This window comes from Ursus americanus, chromosome 19, assembly GCF_024610735.1.
Source record: "Ursus americanus isolate L20-20 chromosome 19, mUrsAme1.1.p, whole genome shotgun sequence".
NCBI classification, from domain to species: domain Eukaryota; kingdom Metazoa; phylum Chordata; class Mammalia; order Carnivora; family Ursidae; genus Ursus; species Ursus americanus.
This window is the reverse complement of record NC_142145.1, coordinates 13,750,886-13,775,081: the sequence shown is the minus strand read 5'-3', so window position 1 is coordinate 13,775,081 and position 24,196 is coordinate 13,750,886. Positions and strand designations below refer to the sequence as shown.

The window sequence follows — 24,196 nt, the reverse complement described above, 5'->3', positions numbered from 1 at the left end:
AGACAAAAATCAGGCCAGCCACAAGCTATATCCGCCCATACACAAGGAATCAAATCCATGATTCTGGAGCACTTTTAGCTATGTATATGAAATTAGAAGCCAAGTGCCTTTCGGCAGATGCTAACATAAGTAGATTGTATTAAGAAGTGATAATGAGCAAAGTAAAATGTGTTTATTTAACTTCAAGTTTTCCCTGAGACAAAAGTATATGTTAAATGAAAAAAGAAAATATCAAGAAGAAAGATCCCGATAAAAGAAATAGGGTTTATCAAAGAATGTACTGAACACTTAATTCCTGCTAAGTAAATAAAAAGAAAAATGCAGACATGTACTGAGGAATACATTTACAAACTAACTAACAAAAATGACTATATCAGAGAGAAGTCCACAATGTCAGTTCAAAAAACACTACTGGTAAAAAGAAGAATCATTAAGGGTCAATCAATGAATGTTTCTTACAACAGACAAATTTTAAGTTCTAATATGTAAATGAGAAACAATGGACAGGAAGAAAGGAGAGAGCCGTTGTCCACAAGTGAGATTTTCACACAATTTTTCGAAATGTAAATTCTATTGGATTCCTGGTGAAAACTGTGATAATTATCACTATCAAATAGTCCAAACAACTTTATTTCTTAGAGAAACTTATGGATATTTTGTTATGACTAATTTGCTAATTTGTTTTTATCTTTCCCTAAAGTACAATTTAAAAAAAATCCTGTTATTATAAATGCATTACATTTGAATAGCATTTTCAAAAATCTTACATGATCTCACCACTGTAAGAGACTATTGTATGGTCAAAGAATGATCAAGGTTTACCTAGGATTATTCAGCAAATAGGAATGAAATGCAAGTTCCCTGAATTCCAATCTATGGAGCCCATTTAACTGCTGGAAACATGGAATTTAAAAAAGTTTTCTTTTTCAAATTATTTTTTAAAAACTTCCATTAATTGTTTATTGTAGAATGTGTAATTTCTTAGAATCCAGTCTTTTAAAAATAGTATGCTACAAATATAGAACTTTCAAGTTTATGCAAGTAGGAAAAAATTAAGATGTATTTACTAACAAATCAGTTTCTAGTACTTTTGGTACAAATACATGTGCTGAAGAGGATCAACTCAAGAGCACTCACCTTCACATTATCAAAAACCCAAGTATCCAGTTTTGTTACATCATGGGCACCAAAATCCTCACTCTCAGCATCATAGCTATATGTATAAATATGGTCTCCACCAACACCTGAAAAGGAAATTTGGGGAAAAAAATTTTTTTAACAATTTTTTAAACTGTCATAAAAATATGAAATCATCATTTAAAGATTTTTGTTAGCAACCAGAATTTTTCACAAAGCATTCTGTATTATAATGGGGAAGAGAAAGACAGGAGGAATTATGAACATTTATTTCATGTGCCAGGGACCATGACTTGTACTTTAACCTGCTGTTGCTTTTTGTTCCCACAGTAACATTCTTAATTTAAAAGATACACTACATGTAAGTTAATTAATTTAGCCAAAGTTACAATGCACAACAGCACAAAAATAAACACCAAAGTCTGTCTCCCTGTACAGATTAAACTATTCAAAAAATTTGTCTGTCTTAGAACGCTACAACCTAAAACAGATGAAGTCATGTGGTACTTCCTAAAGCAAAAAGAAAATTCAAAAATTTCACTTATCTTATTAATAAAATGTGTATTTTTCTCAATATAAAGGAATAAATATTGCTTAATGTTAAATTCTTTGAAGGGGTCAACAAACATATTAATTTTACACATTTACCAGATTTTATTAAGAATCTAATCAACTTAGTGAATTGCTGAGATAGGCTCTTACAGGTCATGAGGAAGAGATAAAACAAAGTAATAACAATCTCTTTTAATAGCAATGAAGTTCCAATGACACTACCACTGCTCAGCCATTCCACTTCCCACATCCAAAGTACAGATCTGAATGAGTTTGTTGGTTACCATAAATGGAACATTCCTATTGGATTATTTTTGAATCAGGTGTTGGTCTTGTCCTATCAGCAATAGCCAGAAGTAGGAAGGTAAGCTTGGTGAATCATAGCAATGTAATCCACCCTCACCACCACCAGTCCCCCCAAAAGCTAAATTGCTTTCCAAAGAAAGGAGTATATATATATATACAAATGGCAAAGAGTTTGAGGTTTTTTACCTTGCCCTACATAATTATGTTCTATGAATATCATATGTAAAATTCTTTGCATTCAGGACATACAATAATATTCAATAATGCCAATTATTAAGATTACACCTATGGCTAAGTATAATGTTATAAAACCTTTACATTAAGTGAAATGACCATTCTGCTCTCATTGAAAAGCATTTGATGACACAAAGTTCAAATGGAATCCAATAATTTCAGAAAAATAGTATTAATGAATTTTCTAATCAATGCACAGAAACAAACAGAACAAATCCAAACGGCATGATCTTGATTATATGAAAATAGGAATTATAAGTTACAGCATTTAAATCTTTATGTGAATAACCACAAACTTAATAAATTATCAAAGTAAAATAAGCCAGACATCATCATCATCATCATAATGAAAAATTACATGATAAGCACATTGCTAAATATTTCACAGGAATTATCTAATTTACCTAAACACAAACCTATGAGATACAAATTATTATTATTATCATCACATTTTACAAAAGGCAAACTGAAGTTCAGAGAAGTTATCTAACTTGCCCAATATTATAAAGCAGTTAAATGTTAGAGCCATATACCACTTCATTGAATCCAAGATAATAACAACTGTATCATGTGCCAATATTTCAAGTACAACTAAAAGAAAAAATCAAATGGACATGTCTATCCATTGTAATATACATTCCTATGTCAGAGATGCTAAATATGTAAAAACAAGTATCCCCAAAATCAATAAAATACAGTAATATACAAAAATTACCATATTGATTTATTACCTATACTATCTGAGGAAAATATAATCAATGACTCTTACCTTTGGCAAACATAGTCAAGATATCTGGGCTTCCCCAGCTCCATGTGTACTTGCTTTCATTAACAAGAGAATCAAATCCCACAGGATTTTCCTTCCATCCTTCAGGTCATTGAAAAAAGAAGCAAACAGTAACAGTAGTAACATATACATGGTGAAGTATTAGTATAACCCCTAAAGAAGTATTCTTCAAATAGTAACAATGAGAATAATGAGAACAAATGCAAATTAGTATTAGATTTTATGTTACATGAATTATACCATTTTTTTAAAAGCTTACAATGGATAATTTACTTCTTACTAAAATGCAGAATCACTTTTGAACTTTTCAGAGTTAACATCTAGGAAAACCATGGATCCATCCAGATTGTTTCAGTAGCACAAATAATAAAAGACCAAAGCTTAATTCTTGAATCAACACCAGTGTGTGTTTATGAGTAAAGCATGCTAAAATACTTGCCAAAAGTGTGTCAAAACACACTTCTCTTTGTGTCATGATTCAGTGTTAAAGAAGCAATATATATGCAATAAATTTTTCATATAATAAAGTCATCCATACAAATAATACCTTTGGCAACTGCACTGACATCTTCATAAAACCCAGCTATCAGGGCTACGTGACCTGGCCGAGATTCAGTTGGCACACGTGTATGAGATATCCCCCAGCTGCCTTCGTGCATTATGATATTCCTAAAAGATATTATAGATCAAGAGTTAATACAGACTTTGATTAGATCCTGTTAGAGCTTTAGAAAAATAAGATTATTAAAGTAAGAATCAAAATCAAAAAGTGAGTCAAAATTTAACAAGAAGAGGAATCTTTCTGATCCCAGCTGAGCCCAGTTCTAGTCCTCTGCCTAGCTGGATTCAGCAGCATAAAATGAGCTTAGGCAAGACAAAGAACCACCTGACCACTACACAGAACTATGAGACAAAATACATGATTGTTGTATGAAGCCACAAAGTAGTCAGATGGTTTGTTACATGAGAAATAACTGACACACATAATAATGTCCTATAAATGTTAAATTTCATTAGGTGTGATGTGGTATTGCAGTTATGGAGGAGAAAGTCCTTGTTTTTAGGTGATACATGCTTAAGTGTTTAGTGGTGAAGTGCCATGAGATCTTGCCTTCAAATTATTCAGAAAAAAATAATTAAAAATTTGTGTGTGTGTGTGTGTCTAAGTGTGCGTGTGTATTGAGAAGGACAATGCAAATATGAAAACCATTAAAAATTGCTAAAACTAGGATAAGGGTATACAGATGTTCATCATATAATCCTTTCAATTTCTCTGTGTTGAAAAATTCTCAAAATAAAAAGTTAAAGGTAGGGGAAATGGCTAGACTCCTACTTAGGAGTTAAAATTATATTCCTAAATTTGAGATTAAAACAGGCAAAAGGTTTCTTTTGCTAAAATGTATCAACATTCTTTAAGTTGTAAGGCAATGAAAGCAAAGGACTAGCAATGCCACGGCAGGTGAAAGAGCAGCAGAGCAACAAGCTATAAGACACTGACTGCATTAGAAACAGTTTCCAAGATGAATGCTTGAAGCCCAAAACAGTGACTGTACGTACTGGTTTAGATACTCTTCATTACTGACTTACTCATACTAAAACCAGTTTTGATAAAATGCATGTATAATAGTAAAAGTTTGAAAACCAATGAACCAGTTGTTAAGGGAGAAATATTTTTCAACTTCTTTAGTTATTTAATGAAAACAACTTCAACACAAAGAAGTAAAGAAATTTGGCTATCTCTGTTTAAAAACATTTTCATCAGTTCAAATCATATTTTTTAAAAATCAAAGTGAGGAACAAATAAAACCTTTCACAAACAGGTTTAAAAGAAACGAGAAGATTCCTGAAATTGTAAACACATGATGGCATACAGCATAAGGCTATCAACTATGCGAGCTCTTGGTCTGCTACCCACCAACCAAAGGAGAAAGAAGTGCTACGAGGAAAGCTCACCTTTTCTCTAATAACCGGTATGCTTTTATCTTATTAATTTGCAATAAACTATATTTCTCTCCTCTGACAACTAAGAAATTCATCCAAATATATCACCCAAATTTTAAATTATTTGTAGAAATTTATGTGACACATTTTTGTGAACTGAACTTAACTCTGGTTTGATCTTATTTTCCTATCCATATTTTCCTGCTGCCCTGAGTTGCTCACTTTATTACTTTTATCCTTTAATATGGTATGCATTTCTTTGAGCCACCATAAATTTCTGGAAATTCAACAGAAATCCAAGTTCACTCATTCTTCTAGCAGTCAACAAATATTTAATTGTCTACTATGTTCTAAGAACTGGAAATAAAGTAGTATACAAAACAAAGGCCCAACCTGCACAAAACCTGCACATACTAAGTACTATAAAGAAAACAAAAACACAGTAAAGACATAAAAGTAATGATGGCAGATGAGAACAGGAGAAGATGGAATATTTTAGATAAATTTTCACTTGAATTTGAGTTTTAATCTCTCTATAACAGCATTAGGAAGGGCTTTTGAGGGAATTGCCATTAATCAGAAAAATAACAATTATTTGTAGGAGCCCCATAAGTTTAAAAAATTAAACATTTCTTTTCAAAGCCACTTCATAAAATATAAAATCACAATTAATAGTGATATAGACTTGGAAGGGCTTTATATATTTTATAATAGGTGTATTTTCAGTTGAACTCTATATTTTCTAGTTAAATAGCACTTTAATTAGCAATTCATTAATATTGATGCTTAATATTAATATTAAAATTCATTATTTTAAAAATGTAACAAGTTTATTTTATAAGAAAAAGATAATATTGTGAGTTGTAAGCCAGGTTTGGGAAATTAGGACAAGTTAGCCCAAGCAGCTAAGGTCATACCTAACTCCTGGGAGAAAATAAATTTGTTAATCCATGAAACAAAGGCAGATGTATATGTGCCCTATTCTCTTTCTCGTCATTACTTCTAGATAAAACGGTGTCAAGGTAACATTTTCCAAAGAGGTCTTTGTATCGGTTGACATGCTTACCTAATAAATGGCGCTCTAGGATTTCCATTTTCGTCTAATTCATAAAGTGTATCTGCCCGCAGGCCATCAGCAACAAACAGTACTAATCTTTTTGCTGGAGGAGGCAATGGTGTAAACTGAGGAGTCATTCCATGAACCAAAGGAGACGTAAAATAAATATCAAAGATGGAGCCGAAGAACACAAAATGTACAAGCAATCCCAAAATAAAGAAGAGCAGCATAGCCAGTGTAACTAATTAATCTTCAAGACAAACTGAAAGAGGGAACAAAATTAAATCTGGGTAAACCTTAATGCAATTATACATATTTCACGTATTTTGATGACTGCATATAGATTGAACATATATTTTAAAATATTACATAATTTACAACTTCACTTTCATTTATGGTGGCAACAATAAACATTATTTAATAAGGAGGTAATACTGAAATAAAATACATGATAAAAAACACTCACACAAAAAGAGAAAGTTCAGGTATAATACCCAATTAACACCACAAACTATTTATAATAAATTTAAGTGTATACTAAGCTCATAAAAACTAACACAGGATCAAAAAACAAATAATTAACTGAGTCCTAAAATGAGTCGGGGTTCAGTCAAATCAAATCCTATATAAAATAGAAAATATAATTCATGGTGCTCTTGGTCACCCATATGACCACCATTGATATTCTTGGAATTTAACATTACTTAAAGTTTGAGGATTTTTTTTTTTTTTACTTTTGGTTATCACCTCAGGAGACTTGTATATTCCCCTGACAAATAATATTAATTTTTGTCCATTTAGCTAAATTATAGGAAGGAAAAAGTAGTTAAAATCCATGTGTTTCAGAAAATGTACACTCATTAAAGGAACACTTTTAGTTCCCTGAACCAGTAAAAAAAAAGTGAAAGTTACATTCATTCATTCAATTAAATGTTCTTGTACATATTCTGTACATAATTGTGTGGGGGGTACAACAGAGAACACCAAGAAGACACAGTCACAGATCTGATAAGTTTACACATACTTACGGAAGGAAAATTAAGCAACATGAAACATTTAAATAATACTGTAAAACAGTATGCCATTAACTGCCAAGATCAAGTCCATGGGAATACTTTTCAAGCCAGTCTATAATTTACTTTTGTTGGTGAATCTCCCTGCAGATTAAAAACAACAAAGTACTCTTAACTCGTCTTTTTGTAATATAACTAACATTGGTTACACACAGTGACCCTTGGCTGAAAAACACCAAGGATGAAGTAATTTTAATTACAAACACATCTTATTCTTCCCGGCCTGAAGAATTACCTCATAGAAGGAAAGGGTGGCAAAAAAACAAAACAAAACAAAAAAAAAAACCCTTGTCAAAGTTAAGCACATCATAACAAGAATATAAAATAGAGTTAAACGGCCAAATTATGGGCCACTTTTTTTCCTGAGCGATTTAAGAGTCAAGTAAGTATCAAAGATATTCCACAAAGTATAAAAGTCCCTTAGTGTATAGATGCTATTCTGCAACCTAAGGCAAGACTCTCAGAATAAATATTCTGCTTTTTCTAGTATATATGAGCTTTCAACTACACATCAAGCACCGTCTAAATAATGGTATTCTGAATATAAAAATAAAACAATCACAGGGTGCCTGGGTGGCAAGGTCGGTCGGGTGTCTGATTCTTGGTTTCAGCTCAGGTTGTGATCTCGGGGTTGTGGGATCAAGTCCGCACCAGGCTCCGTGCTCAGCACAGAGTCTGCTTGAGACTCTCTCTCTCTCTCCCTCTGCCCTTACCCCTGTACTCTCTCTCTAAAATACATGAATAAATCTTTAAAAAATAAAAAAATTAAACAATGTGGTAAGTTTGGAAAATACAGAAAAATTACTTATGATTTTACCACCTAAAGAAAAATCTGTTACATTTCTCACAGTTTTTATCCAATCTACCTTTTTATAAAGGCTCACAATTTCATGCATTGATTTTTCTTTATTATACATTAACATTTCTTTGTTATTTAAAAAAAAAACTCTTCTTACACATTATTTACCATCCCACGCTAATAGGCACATCTTAATTTTCCTGATCACCTCCAAACTGTTAAACATTGAGTTGTTTTCCATTTTTTTCATTATTAAAAATGTCAACATAATTTAAATTTGAATGTAATTTTTATGTTAACTTTTAGACATTTCATATTGTGTTTAAAATACTGCCTGTAAATGCGATACTGAGTCAAAAGGCTATGAGCACCTTTAAGGCTTCTGGTACACTATATGTGGAAATGATTATTTGTTTATTTTAAAGCTTTTATATATTTATTTGTCAGAAAGAGAGAGCACACACGCACAAGCAGGGAGAGTGGCAGGCAGAGGGAGAAGCAGGCTCCTGCTGAGCAAGGAGCCCAATGCAAGAATCGATTCCAGGATCCTGAGATCATGACCTGAGCCAAAGGCAGACGCTTAACTGACTGAGCCACCCAGGGATCCCTGGAGATAATTTTTTAGCTGAATACTGATTATCCTAATGATAATTTCATTTAACACTTGCAAGGTAGATTTCACATGTCTATCTCACGAGCTCTCCTAAAGAAAAAGCTAGCACTTCAAATAGACACAGTGTAACAAACCAAATTTGATGAATTAACAAGAACACATTAAGAATACTCTAAATGACAATATTTCAAATAGAGAAATTATTATTAATACCAGTGTTTCAAGAAAGGAAGCTGTGGTCAACTTTGTCAGATACAGTTAAGACTGGAGTAAGAGCAGGGCAGCAGGTGATTTGGTTGCTGGACGTTCTTGTTAACCTTACTGAGAAATTTCAGTAGAGTAGTGAGGGCTGAGCCCCATCTGAAGTGCTTGTTTGAAAACTGAACAGGAGGTGAGGAAGGGAAAGACAGTGGAAAGAGCACAGCTCTTTGGGAGAGTTTTAACTCTGAAGAAAATAAGAAAAATGAAAATTGATGTAGGGCCAATAGAGGGTTTTCTTCAGCTAGGAAATAGTAGATTTAGGTGTCGAGGAATGACTTTGAATGTAAAAAGAGATCAGTGCTGCAGCAGAAAGCTGGAATAGCTGCAGGAGCTAAAAATCCTTCCGATAGGGATGCCTGGGTGGCTCAGTCGGTTAAGCATCTGCCTTCAGCTCAGGTCATGATCCCAGGGTCCTGGGATTGAGTCCCACATCAGGCTCTTTGCTCAGCGAGGAGCCTGCTTCTTCCTCTGCCCCTCTCCCTGCTCATGCTCTCTCTCTGACAAATAAATAAATAAAATCTTAAAAAAAAAAGAAGTTTAAAGAAGGATACTTCTTTAAAAAAACAAAGAAACAAACAAAAACCCAACCTTCTGATCACCAGAAAAGATGGAACCTAGGACATAAGTGGAGGAGTTGACCTACTCCTGGTTTCCCTGGGATCTTCCTGGTTTCCCTGGGATCTTCCTGCTTTGGGCACTGAAGGTCTTGCATTCCAGGGAAGTTCTCAGCTCCACACAAACTGTTTCTGGGTTCTTCAGTTCACTAGTCCTATGACAGCCTGCTTCTCAACTTTCTTGCATCTTCTCAAAAGTCGCCTCCTCAAGATTTCTCTGACCACCCAGAAGTAGACCCCTCCCTCATTTTCCTTGATTTAAATACTCATACATTCTGTAGAAGCCCATTTTTCAATGCTAACAAGTAACCCTGTGATAATTCTTTCAGATCCAAAAAATTATCTACTAATGTATGTTTTAACTTTTTTAAACATATGCATATTAAATTAAAATTGCCCCTAGCTGCTTTTCTTTTTGAATATAAGGGCTCTCTGCCATAATACATTCCACTTATTTAAACAAGTGTTAATTATTTTAAGGTCAAGAGTCTTACTAATTTTTCACAAGCATTCTAAAGATTGGCACCTATTTTTAAATTTTTCAGTCAACTTTATTAAAGTATATTTTATACAAAAAAAATGGACTCATTTTAAGTTTTACAAGTTTTGGCAAACATATATTCACATAACTACCAGAATTTAGATCTAGAATATTTTCTCTCAAAGAAGTAGTTCCCCCATGTCCCTCTAAAGGTAATCTCTGCCCCACAGTCCTGACCAGAAGCCATTGCTGATTTGTCTTCTCTGATTCAAGATTAATGTTGACTGTTCTAGAACATCACTGAGATGGAATCATGCAGTATGCAGTTTGTTGTACCTATTTTCATTCAGCATAATGTTTTTCATGCATGTGATTTAGTTGTTTGTTGCTTTTTAATATTAAGAAGTATTCCATTATATGATATACTACCAATTGTTTATCTCTTCAACTCTTAAAGGATATATGGATTGTTTCCAGTTTTTGGCTAGTATAAATAAGGCTTCTTAGAACAGTAAATGCACAAGACTTTATGTATTTGTGCTTTCATTTCTCTTGAATAAATATACAGAATTAGAATTGCTGGGTTAAATGGCAAGCAGAAGTTTAAATTTATAAAAGGAATTGTCAAACTTTTCCCAAGCTGTTTTATCTACCCGTTATACACACTGTTTTACACAATGTCCTTTCAGAAAGTGTTTTAAAACCTTATTGACAATCTATAATTTTGCTACGAATGCAATATAAGAATTTATCCTCACTTTTAGAGTAAGTGTAATGTGCTTTATATTCTTTCATACATTGTGTATAACGTTTCTCCACAGTGAGAGTGCTAAATTATAGCACTAGCTACTATTGACTGAGTGCCCACTCTGCATCAGATCCTGGGCTGGGGTACTTTACTTACATTATTTCCTCTTATCTTCAGAATCTGTTTTGTCAATGAAGCATTAGAACCCCCATTTTCACAGCAGGGAATTGAGTCTCACGGGGCCTAAGTGATGCTCCAAAGATCACATAGCTCGTAAGGGGAAGAGCTGAGATTTGATACCTGGGTCACATCATTGGAGACCATAAGCTTTTTCTAACACTTATTCAGATGACCAGTGTGTCCACACCTGATCTCAGTATCTTTCTTTGAGGGGCAGGATGGTATAACGGTAAAGAGTAAGTACCAAAGCATTCCACTGCAGGGATTCAAATCCTGCCTTCTCTACTTACTAGCTGTGTGACTTAAGGCAAGTTATTTAATCTCTGTGTGCCACAGTTTCATTAAATGGGGATAACAATAGTACCTACTTGCTGGGGTGTTATTAGAATTGAGTTAATATGGGGGCACCTGGATGGCTCAGTTGGTTAAGCGTCTGCCTTCGGCTTAGGTCATGATCTCGGGGTCCTGGGATCGAGCCCCACATCAGGCTCCCTGCTCAGTGGAAGGTCTGCTTCTCCCTCTCCCTCTGCCTCTGCCCCATACTTGTGCTCACTCTCTCTCTCACACATAAATTCTTAAAAAAAAAAATTGAGTTATTATGTGTAAAATATGCAGGAGAGTGCCTATCACAGTAAGTACTCATTAAGTATTAGCTAGTATTATTGTTCCTGATGTACATGAAGTTGGATTGCTCATGTGAGAAAAACTCGTTTGCCACCCTCGTTGACTTTAAAATCTAATCTAATACATGTAAATCTCTTGGAGGACCAAGTCCCAAACTGTTTTATACCAAAGCATCAACTTTAGTGTCATTGCTCTACTGCTACTTTCCTTATCTATATGGTTTTTTTTTTTTTTAATTCTGGTAAGAACACTTAACATGGGAGATCTACCCTTCTTTTTTTTTTTTTTTAAGATTTTATTTATTTATTTGACAGAGAGAGAGAGACAGCCAGCGAGAGAGGGAACACAAGCAGGGGGAGTGGGAGAGGAAGAAGCAGGCTCCCAGCAGAGGAGCCCGATGTGGGGCTCGACCCCAGGACTCTGGGATCACGCCCTGAGCCGAAGGCAGATGCTTAACGACTGAGCCACCCAGGCGCCCCTGGGAGATCTACCCTTTACAAGTGTATAATACAGTATTGCTAACTACTGGCACAATGTTGTACAGCAGATGTCTAGAACTTACTCATCTTGGGTAACTGAGATTTTATAGCTGTTGAACTCCTCCGATTTCTCCTTCCCCCCAGACCCTGGCAACCATCATTCTATCTCTGCTTCCATGACTCTGACTCTCTTAGATATCTCATATAAGAAGAATCATGCAATATTTGTCTTTTTCTGACTAGCTTATTTCAGCTAGCATAAAGTCCTCCAGGCCAGAAATGTCTGATGGCCCCAGTTGCTCCATATATTTGCCAACAATATTTGGTATTGTAGCCTGTTTAATTTTGCCTTTTCTGTATGTGGGAGTGTACTTGTAACCTACTATGGTTTTAACTTACATTTCCCTGATAACCAATGATGTTGAACAACTTCTCATGTGTTTAACGGACATTTTTTTTTTAATACTCCTTTCCCCCCCTTTTCATTTTTAAGTGCTTTTCAAAGAGCAGTACTTTTCGATTTTGGTTAAGTTCAATTAATTTTTCTTTTGGTTACCTATTTTGTGTCCTACATAAAGAATTTTTGTAAATGATAGCACTTTCTTCAATACAGATTTTTAATACTTGTTATTTGAAAATAATTTCAACCTGAGAAAAAAGTTGCAAGCATAATGGTACAAAAACCTATATACCCCTTAGCCACATACATCTATGCTAACATTTGTTTGCTTTGTCATTTTTTCTCTTTCCTTTCCTGTCCCTGCTTTCTCTATCTTACCCCTCATGAGTATACATACACCTGTGTGTGCGTGTGCATGTGTGTAAAATCACATAATATTGTTTCGGAACTATCTGAAGATAAGTTACATACACTATGGCCCTTAACCCCTAAATACTTCGGTGTTTATTCCTGAGAACAATGATACTTTCTTATATACCGACAGCAATTGTCAACTTCAATAAATTCAATGTCAGTATTTTATCTCATCTACCATCTGTACTCCACAATTTTTTGAAGTGCCCCAATAATGTTCTTCATAGAATTTTTACAGCTCTACTGAGGCATAACTGGTCTATAACAGACTGTACAGATTTAAAATGTACAACAACAAACAAAGTCAAGAAAATGAGTATACCCATAACCCTCAAAACTTTCCTCATGCTTGTGTAATTCACCCCTACATGTTTTATATTTTTTGATATTATTGTAAATGATATTTTGTATTTCAATTTCCCCTTGTTAGTTCTTAAATCACCGATTTTTACACATTCATCTTGTATCCTGCAACACTGACAAACTGTTATATAGTAGCTTTTATGTAGATACCTTTTGATTTTCTACAGAGATAATTATATCACCTATGAATGAAGGACTTCTTCCTTGTCATTATAAATGTCTTTTATCTTTGTCTCATGCTTACTGTACTGTCTAGGACCTCTAGTATGATGTTGAACAGATGTGGTAACAACAGAAATCCTTGTCTTCCGAATCTAGGGTGAAAGCTGTCAGTTTTCCAGGTTTGGGAAATCTCCTTTAGTAAGTTAAAGAAGTTCACTTTCACTCCTATGTGTGGAGTTTAAAATCATGAATGGATGCTGGATGTTGTCAAATGTTTTTTGTTGGATCTATTGAGAGGTCATGATCATTTGGTTTTTCTATTTCAGCCTCTTAATTTGGTGAATTACACTGATTAAATTACAAATGTTAAACCAAGCTTGCATTCCCAGAATAAACCCTACTTGGTCATTAAGTGTTATCCTTTCTATGAACTGTTAGATTTCATTTGCTAAAATATTACTTAGCATAATTAAAACAATGTTTATGAAAAGATATTAGACTCTAATTTTCTTTTCTTGTAATGTCTTTCTCTGTTCTTGGTATCAGGCAATGAGTTGGGAAGTGTTGCTACCTCTTTTATTTTTTTGGAAGAGTTTGTGTAGAATTTGTATTATTTCTTCCTTTATTGTGTAACAGAATTCACTCATGAAACTACTGGCTTGAAGTTTTCTTCGCGGGAAGGTTTTTAACTATAGATTTAATTTCTTCATATATATATAGGGATATTCAGAGTATTTACTAATTGTTGAGTAAGCTTTGGTAGTTATACCTTTTAAGAAATTTGTTGATTTCACCAAATTGTTAAATTTATTGGTCTAAAATTATTCACAGTATTATATTCAATTATTATCCTTTTTTTCTATCTTCCATTCCATGACACAGTCTATCAGGTATCATATTCAGTTGTTCAAAGTAGGTCATTTTTCAAGTACTTAATTCATTTCAGTTAGATCTTAAACTCTAGTCAGAGCTAAAGTACATATGGTATATTTGGATGTAAAAGCTCACACTATTTATTCTTTTTTAAAGATTTTATTTATTCATTTGACAAAGACAGAGAGAAAGAGCACAAGCAGGAGGGGGGCACAGAAGAAGAGGGAAAAACAGGCTTCCCGTTGAACAGGGAGCCAGGTGCAGGGCTCAATCCCAGGACTCTGGGCTCAGGACCTGAGCTGAAGGCAGATGCTTAACCGACTGAAACACCCAGGCGTTCCAAGCTCACATTGATTTAAAGATCTCTTTATCATGGAAACGTTAGTACTTTCTATCATGGTTATAAATAAGCAAACATCTATGTCATTTCCCACTTTCATTTGCATTTACAAATAACTCCCTGGCCTTAACATTCTTTCTTTTTTCCCATTGCTATTACACAGCTTTTCTGAATAAAGTAGCAAAGTCTATGTGTTAAAGGAACATATAAATTTACCACTACCCAAAAGCTTACTGAAGTAGTCAAACAAAAATTTTATTTGAGAACTTTGACCTTCCCAGAGCTGTAACAGCCAAAGTAAAAATCACACCCTGTTGGATCTCAGTCAAGTCACTCCCTGTCTTAGTTTCCTTATCCATAAAAAAAAGATACCACGAGCCTTATTCCATGGCAGGAGTCTAGTGGGAAGTAACTAAGACATGGCATCATATAAATGTAAAGCACTAGGAATACTCTAAACTAGATTATAAAGCACTTGATTTTTATTTTTGTTGTTTAAATCAAACTCTCAATAGTTGAGTTTACATTATTTTAAAAGAAAGCAATAAAGAAAAAGGTATACTGTATTTTTCTGTTCCAGTCAAATCAATTTTATAACTTCTTACAGACTTGGAATATTCATTACCACCAAATATTAATGATACAAACACTATAGTTATTTACTATTTCTCAGTGTCCAGCTGGGTCCTCTTTTTCTTTCTTTCTTTCTTTCTTTCTTTCTTTCTTTCTTTCTTTCTTTTTTTTTTTTTAAGATTTTATTTATTTATGTGACAGAGAGACAGCAAGAGAGGGAACACAAGCAGGGGGAGTGGGAGAGGAAGAAGCAGGCTCCTAGCAGAGGAGCCTGATGTGGGACTCGATCCCAGAACACCGGGATCATGCCCTGAGCCGAAGGCAGACGCTTAACGACTGTGCTACCCAGGCACCCCATCTTTCTTTCTTTTTTTGAGAGACAGAGTGTGAGTGGAGGGGAGGGGCAGAGAGGGAAAGAGAGACTCTTAAGCAGGCTTACACCCAGTGCAGAGCCCTACATGGGGCTGGATCCCACAACCCTGAGATCATGACCCCACCTGAAATCAAGAGTTGGTTGCTCAACCGACTGAGCCACACAGGCACCTCTGGGTTCTATTTTGAAAAGGGCTTGTGTTTCTTACTTCTCCACATTCACGACCACCACATAAGTTCATCATGTCCTCACCTGGACCATTTCAACAATCTACAAATGGGTTTCCCTACTGAACTATATGATACAAATTCTTATATATTGTACTCTACAAACCATACTAAATTTCATTGGTCATTATTTTTTTCTAATTGGTCTTTAGGAATTTTATACATAGGCCTTAACGCCAAAACTCATGTACTTTCTAACCCACTTTCAAGTGATCCTTGTTTTTGAATAATTTATATCTATGTAAGAGAGATAAGGTCAAATAAGAGTCTAAAAGAATTCCAGGAAGGAAAATCAAATGAGAATATAGTTGATACTTTTTCTCTAAAATCATGTTAGAGATAATTACTTCATCAGGTAATAACTTGAGATCTTTATCTCCACCAGAATACAATGAGATATTGATGACCTTGGAATCTCACACCTCTTTTCCACAGAAGAATGCCAATTAATAAATGTAAAAGGAATGAGAAACATATAAAATTACACCACAGTAATACTTATTGCCACTAAGATGCATTGATAAACGCTAAACTCAGTGGGTGAAAGTTTGAGGCAAACAGGATATTTGCATTCTCAAAGAAATCTCTCCCAAATAAATATTAATTACAAAGGGAAAAACACTAACTTACAATGGAAAAACCCCTCAGACACCACCTTACCAAGTGGTCCAAGTTAACATAACTAGTAATAAGGCACATTAACACCATGTAACCCTAATATGGTGCACTAAGAAAGGCACGACACAGTATATTTTTGGCAAAAGATATACATGGGAGTATATCAGACAGACTCAAATCGAGAAACAGTCTGCAAAATAATGGACCAGTATTCTTCAAAACTATCATGGTCATGAAAGACAAGGAAAGACTGAGGAACTGTCATAGAATGGAGGCTGAAGAGACATAACCAAATACAATAAGGAAACCTGGACTGGATCCTGGATCAGAAAATAGACAACATCAGAAAAACTGGTGAATTTCAAGTAAGAACTGTAGATTAGTTGATAGTTTAATGCAAATGTTAATGTCCCAGTTATGATAACTATACTGTGGTTATGTAAGATGTTTACATTAGGTGCAGTGTGAAAGGTGTAAAATAACTCTCTGTACTATTTTTGTAACTTTTCTATGGACCTAAATATAGAGTAGAAAAAAATTAATTTGGAATGTAAGTAGAAAAAAAATTAATTTGAAGCCTAAGGCTGTACTCAAAAGATAACACTAACTAGAGTCATAGTTAAAACCACCACAAATGTTGTGGATAGCTCTGATTTCATGTAACCTATGTTCTTGTAAATAAAGGTTATTTACTAGGCTCATAGGCTTTAAGTGAAAGATGGTGTTTCGCAGTTCTCTTAGGCTCTGTTCACCTGCCATGTGAAGAGTAAATATTGCCAGTTAAAACCGTAAGGAAGAGGCACCTGGGTGGCTCAGTTGTTAAGCAGACGTCTGCCTTCAGCTCAGGGCGTGATCCTAGAGTCCTGGGACAGAGCTCCGCATCAGGCTCCCTGCTCTGCTGGGAGCCTGCTTCTTCCTCTCCCACTCCCCCTGCTTGTGTTCCCTCTCTCATTGGCTGTCTCTCGGTCAAATAAATAAATAAAAATCTTAAAAAAAAAAAAAAAACAACTGTAAGGAAGTAGCTGAGACCGGCACACAACAGAATATTATCAGGTAAACTACTAAGCCAGGTTATTAACACTAGTTCACTTGCTTCTTTACACTTATTATTTTGGGGTGCATATCTTTTTCATCACAATGTATGTCACTTTCAAGTGAAAACTATGTGTGACTTTTACAAATGCCATAAAAGAACTAATTTTCAAATTTCTTCATGGCTAGTAGAACAGAGGTTGTTAGTTATTTAACTAACTAAGGATTCATATCCAGCTTGAGAAGAATTCAATTTTTTTCTTTCTATCTAATGTCCTTTATCTGTTCCAGGATACCACAGTACAGTTACTTATCATGTCTCGTTAGGCATCTCGGCTGGGACAATTTCTCAAAGTTTGCTTGTTCTGATGACCTTGCGAGTTCTGAAGAATACTAGGTCAGGTATATTGTAGGAGACTCCTATAGGTATTTATCTGATGCTTTTCTCACGATTAGGATGGAGTTATGGAAGAGGAGAGAAGAGGGAGGAAAACTACATGTGTAAGGTACCATTTTTATCACATCTTACCAAGGGTGTATGCCATCAACATGGCTTATCACAACTGACATTAAATTTGATCATCTGGCCGAGGCAGTGTTTGTCAGGCTTCTCCACTATAAATTTAATGATTTCATATTGTACTCTTTGGCAGGAAGCTGCTATGTACAACCAATACTTAAGAGTGAGGAGTTATACTGAGTTATACTCTATATTCTGAGATCATGAAGTAACCTATATAGATTATTTGAATTCCTCTACAGGGAGGGTTTACATTTTAAACTCAGTCAATCGTGTGATTAAAAGCTGTCATTCTACAAGATTTGATTAACATTATAATCACCGATATTTGCACTCATGCATTCCCCATCCTACTTAGAAAATCATTTTTATCAGTATACATGCAAAGCCATTATTCCTTTTATGAGCCTATTCTAGCCAGCACTATAAAAAACTTAAAAATTACTTTAAAATTTGGATATATATTCTATTATATAACCATACTACAATTTATTTGAAAATTATCCTGATAGACATTGTCCGCTATTGTCATTACTACAAAGAATGCTTTAATTTAGTCTATCTTTCATGGTAAAACTGTATTCTCAACTTTACACTATAGTAGCGAAGTGTCAATAACGATTTAGATGCACACCAACAGTGTATGAGAATTCCTATTTTCTCTAAATCCCCACAATTGACTGGTATTATCATATTTACCTTATGCCAATCTAAACAGATGAAATGGCATCCTGTTGTTTGAGTATCTATTTGCCTGATTACTAATGAGGGTTAACATCTTTCCATGTTTTTACTGGCCAATTGGGTTTCCTATCCTTTCAACTGTGTGTCCATATCCTTTGATCAAATAGGATTACGCTTGTTGGCCTTTTTTCTTTGACTTGTACATTATATTTGTGTATCTCTCTATATAAATATAAACATATATATACAAACAAACATAAATTTGTTTATGGTGCTTTCTGTTAAATTGAAGTTTTATAACTTTATTTATTTTTTTTAGAAGATTTTATTTATTTGACAGAGACAGCCAGCGAGAGAGGGAACACAAGCAGGGGGAGTGGGAGAGGAAGAAGCAGGCTCCTAGCGGAGGAGCCTGATGTGGGGCTCGATCCCAGAACGCTGGGATCACACCCTGAGCCAAAGGCAGACGCTTAACAAATACGCCACCCAGGCGCCCCTGAAGTTTTATAACTTTAATACAGTATAATTTACCAAATTTATCCTTTCTGGACTAAGTTTTTTTGTATTTTCCATATGAAAACTTTCCTTGTTTTTATGGCACATAAAAATAGTTTTAAATTAGAACTAAATTCTAAGTTTTAGATTTTTGCTTTTCACCTGTCATTATCTAGAATTTACTTGTACGTGGTGTGAGACAGAGATCTAGTTTGAAGCTTTTAACCAACTGATAGAAGCACTAGTATAGCTACCACTTTATAATGGATTAAGGTAAATTCCATATCAGATATAAATACAGGTAAAAAACTTTAAATTCAATTCTTGTCTTTTGCTTTTTGTATCATAAAAATTAGAAACAAATCTAACAACAGGAACAGCTATAGTGTTCACTTGGTGAAATACTATACAGTACTGAAAACGAGTTAAGCCACATCTATGCCAAGGATGTATCTTACAAATAAATGATTAATAAAGAACGTTTCTAAAGGCATTGGCTGCCCTTTACTCCCCCACACAGCCAAACTTTTTAAAAATAATGATCTTTTCCCCCGATCATCTAAATCTCAAGCAACTTGAGCCTTTGTTTTCCATTACATCAGAGAAAAAGCTGTCACTAATGTAATGTAGCCAATATTGCAAACTTCAGTGGCTTTTTTTAAATCTTCTATCTTCCATTCAATTTGTCTTCCTTCACCATGACTTCTTTCTTAAATAGCTGTCATTTCTTGGCCTTTGTGAACATTGTTCCAGTTTTCCTATTTCTCTATTCAATATAGGAAGGTCTCTATCTGGTCATTGAATTTTGGAGTTATTCAAAACTTGGTCCTAGGGCTTCTTTTATTCTCACTCTTGTACTTTCTGTCTAGACTTTTTTTTTTTTTTTAAGATTTAATGTTTAAGTAATCTCAACACCCAACACGGGGTTCAAACTCGCAACCCTGAGATCAGGAGTTACATGCTCCACTGACTGAGCCAGCCAGGCACCCCTCCATCTAGGCTTTTTTGATTATACACTTGGTGTCAGCTAGCGCCTATATGCAAAAGTCTTAATAGCTCCACATCCATATACATAATTCCAACCTTAACACATCCACCTGAGATACAAACTGGGTATGTTTAAAACCAAACTGATGATATCCCCCATGAACTTTGTTTAGGTAGTAAGCCTCCTAACTCCCCAGTGTTTACAATCTCAGGAGACGGCACCACCTTCCACTCAGGTAATACCAATCAGAAAACCAGCAGTCATTCTTTATACCCCATTCTTCAGCTGTATAGCTGCGTATTACTTTTTTGATTTTGCATTTTTTAAAAATGCAAATCTGAGCATCTCACCCCTTGGATAAAACCTTTCGATGCCTCTCCCCCATCCTAATCAAAACTAGAATTCTTAATACAACACACAAGGTGTTACATGGACTGGTCTCTGCCTCCCTTTCTAGCCTTGTCTAATGGCACTCCCCTTTGCTTTATGGCATCTCACCACATTGGCCTTTTTTATGTAAGTAGCCCATGCTTCCTACTGTTATTAAGACCTCTGCATAAATTGCACTTCCAACCCCCCTTCCATCCTCTCTCACTCCACTATCTCATGACATCTCCTTACACTTTCAAGCGTCACTTCCTCAGGGACTATGTAGTCCAAACCAAAAACCAAAACTTTTACTTCCAGTTTATAAGTACATACCTCTGTTTTTACTGTTTGGATTAATGTCTGTCTCTACCACTTAATGGTAATTCCATGACAGCAAGACAGGACTTCTCCAGCACTCATCTCAGTCCAAATGCTTGGTAAGGACTCAAAAGTGTGCTGAAGAATTTATTTAGGATTATCATTTCAAAGGTACATGTAATATGCACTATAGCCACTAGAGGCTGCTTTGCTTCTCTTTTTATTCCTCCAGAACAAACACTTGAACAGTGAAGATTCAGGATATTTAAAAAAAACAAAACAAAACAAAAACCAAACTTACACGCTTGAGTCATTTACTATACATAAAATTGCAGTGATTCCAAAATATTGTCCTTCACATACTACTTATTTTATTATTGCCAAGCACATGTATATTAAGCAATATTATTACTTAACATTTCTCTTTAAAGAGACTCATATTTTATTCAGATTTATTGAAGAAAACTTTGTCATGGTTGAATCATTTGGAAAAATTTTAAAAGACATATATCTATGTACAAATAAAAGCTATTTAGCTTATACCTGTGGAATGTTTACATGCATTGGAAAACAATTTAAAAATTAAGTATTTCTTGGGGCGCCTGGGTGGCACAGCAGTTAAGCGTCTGCCTTCGGCTCAGGGCGTGATCCCGGGGTTATGGGATCGAGCCCCACATGAGGCTCCTCCGCTATGAGCCTGCTTCTTCCTCTCCCACTCCCCCTGCTTGTGTTCCCTCTCTCGCTGGCTGTCTCTATCTCTGTCTAATAAATAAATAAAATCTTTAAAAAAAAAAAATTAAGCATTTCTAAAATTTTACATCAACCAAAAATTTGCATTTAAAATGTTACCTGTAGTTATTTTAAGACTATTAAAGCCAAAAATTAATTTTTAAGCCCTAAAAAATTTGAAGTGTTTAAAAGAAAAAGCAATCTTTAACATTTCATTGCTAAGATACAAAGTTCAATGACTATCCTCATTATTCAATGAAACTTTAGTTGCAAAGACCTACATTACTGCAAATTTTGCTACGGAGAAAATTTCCCAACCATATTAATAATAAATTATAAGTAAAGATTAGCAATTATTAATATTCTAGTATGTGCTACTTGCACTTTTATTGATAAGTAAACCTCTATGTACTGTGGAAAAGAAAAGTACTTACTGAGAAAATTGGCCACTTGATTTGTTATGGGTTTGGAAGGTCATATAAACAAGTCCATGATTATAGGATGCGAAGCAGAATCAGGAAACTACAGATTTATACAGGAAGTCAATCATGGAAGCACTTCTACGTCCAACTTCTTACAACTCTCTGAGAAGACATATTTTAAATATATTTTCAACTTACATTTTAGAAATCAGACCCTAAACTAAAGATATTCCTTTTGTACCCTACTGACTTAATTGCTTTTTCCAGCTTTAGCTGCTGAATAATTGATATTTGTCTTGTTCTATTTTTAAAAACCTCTCAAATACTTTCAATATATACTAATATTGCACTATCTGTAACTGACTATAATAACCACATTTATGGTGTACTAGGTACCAAGCATTGTAACAAGCACATTCCCAATTCTGTGTACTTTCATTAATCCCCTTGACAGATAAATGTTAAGTGAGACTAAGAAGTAAAGTAACTTAAGGTGTTACAGCAAATAATTGGTAGAACTGGAATATGAACTCCAGGTACTTCTACCAGACAAGGACAATCTTCTTCAGGGACCCTAAGTGCAGGAGATTTCTAAAAATTCCATTACAGAGATGGATATATTGTATACAAATAATCCATTTCCAATCATGCCCTTTCCATGCCATTCACTGTTCCCTCCCATTTCTCCATTCCAGAAATTGATTCCATTTTCAATCTCTCTGGCAAACTCAGTTACAATTCATACCAGCAATCCTTTTTGCTAATAAATAGTAATAGGATACAGCATTGGCTATTTTGATACTATCTTCCTAAGATGGGTTTTTTTTTTAAATGTTTTTCTTCCGTGTATATAACAGAAAAATATTTAGAATTTGAACATTAGGAGCTAATGTTCTATAAAAAATTTTTTGAATTCTTAGTACTAACAATGTCAAAAAAAACTTTCCAGCAAAAACAAAAGAAAAAACCCAAAGCCTCATTCAAATAAAAATTTTAGTTTCCTGAGCCTGGGTAAACTGAAATTAAAACCTACACTTAACTGTTGGCATACTTTTACACGTAAGTCAATAACCTGACCTGTGGTTATATAAGAATGCTCTATTTTTATTTTTCCACAGAACTAAAGGAGATATTTACTACTTCAATGTTTCATGTAACTCACTTGATAACAGATTACTGCTACCTATTTATTTTGGTGCTTACAGGGAGCTATACAGAAAGAAAGGAAATTGAAAACCTTGCAAAAGTAGCAATTTATGTGTGAAGAAAAGAGGTCTTAGGAATAGCATTCCAATACTGTTGACTAGAAATTAACATCCCCTTTGCCACAAAAGATTAAGGTGAACTTCCAAATTTAGTATACTTACTCTATGTGCTAACATTTGATAAAGGAAATTAAAACTATGCAAAGCATTCAAGCTTTAAAGTAAATATGTTTCACAGTCAATACCTTAATTCCAGCCTAAATGGCCAAGTCAGAAAGAATGGAAGGCTAGTGGGAGAAGAATGGCTTTGCACATAAGAAAACTGATTTTATTAGCGGAGTTGACTTGACCAGGTCGTTGGACGTTTCTAGGCTTAAGTTTGCATTATCTCTCTACTGATGGGGCTGCATTTAATACTTTGAAGGGTCCCTGCTGTGCAAACTGTGTTTTAAATGCTAAGTGCTCATTCAGGGTATCCACAAATCCAACGAAATCCAAAACTCAAGAGTTCTGTCGGTTAGTTCCTCCACCTCCCACACCCCAAACACACCCCGTCCTTTTATAGCACTAACTTGGTGGCTAGAACGCGGTCTTCCAGAAGTTCAAGCAGCCGGTGCTGTCGCCAGGCCTCCAGAGCGAGCAGGCACTTGACTGGGAAGGGAAGAGAAAAGAAGTCAAATTCTAACTACTGCCCTGGGCACTTGCTACACGTGCGAAGACGGTATCACCAACTGGCAGCGAACAAGAAAAAGTGAAGAGTCCTAAGGAAGCAGCGCGCCCGCGGGCGTGAGGCCAGTTTTGGTGCCACCGCACCTCTGCGCTCCGGTCCCTGGGCTTTACCTGGGGCTTTCCCGGGTCAGGCGTTATCTCGGGAATGAGGCCTCCTCAGCGCAAAGGCAGGATCCGGCTCTCCGGCAGAGCTCCCCTCTGACCCCTGAAAGGAGAGCCAACAGAACGTTCCTAAGCCACCGTCATAACTGCCTCTCAACTGCGGAACGCCCCCGAAACCTACCTGCCGGGCGACTGCTCTCGCGAGAATTCTAGAGCCAGTCCTCGGTAACTCCAGTCCCTCCCTCCTCTTCCGGCCAATCAAACAGGAGTGGGGGCGGGGTTTTGCCTTTGAGCGGGGAGCGGGGCTTTCAATCTTCGCCCTTCGGTGTTGAGAACGGGCGGGGCTGGGGCGGGGCTGGGGCGGGGAGAGGGGG

The 24,196-nt window shown here is 35.3% G+C and overlaps 1 protein-coding gene across 2 annotated transcripts in view; it reads right to left on the bottom strand.

Annotated features, from left to right (window-relative positions):
- The window catches only part of PIGN (phosphatidylinositol glycan anchor biosynthesis class N), a 111,606-nt gene extending 87,602 nt beyond the window's left edge, over nucleotides 1-24,004 (bottom strand). The window contains exons 1-8 of one of the 2 annotated variants that reach the window (XM_045790217.2): nucleotides 23,832-24,004; nucleotides 23,564-23,642; nucleotides 21,799-21,948; nucleotides 7,043-7,171; nucleotides 6,024-6,276; nucleotides 3,564-3,685; nucleotides 2,999-3,097; nucleotides 1,138-1,244 (exon numbers count right to left, since the gene is read on the bottom strand). In XM_045790217.2, coding sequence (XP_045646173.2) covers nucleotides 1,138-1,244; nucleotides 2,999-3,097; nucleotides 3,564-3,685; nucleotides 6,024-6,244 — 549 coding nt within the window. In that variant the 5' untranslated portion in view covers nucleotides 6,245-6,276; nucleotides 7,043-7,171; nucleotides 21,799-21,948; nucleotides 23,564-23,642; nucleotides 23,832-24,004. The remainder of the gene's footprint in view (nucleotides 1-1,137; nucleotides 1,245-2,998; nucleotides 3,098-3,563; nucleotides 3,686-6,023; nucleotides 6,277-7,042; nucleotides 7,172-21,798; nucleotides 21,949-23,563; nucleotides 23,643-23,831) is intronic. The other variant, XM_045790218.2, reaches the window with a different exon arrangement.
- Nucleotides 24,005-24,196: the final 192 nt, after the last annotated feature.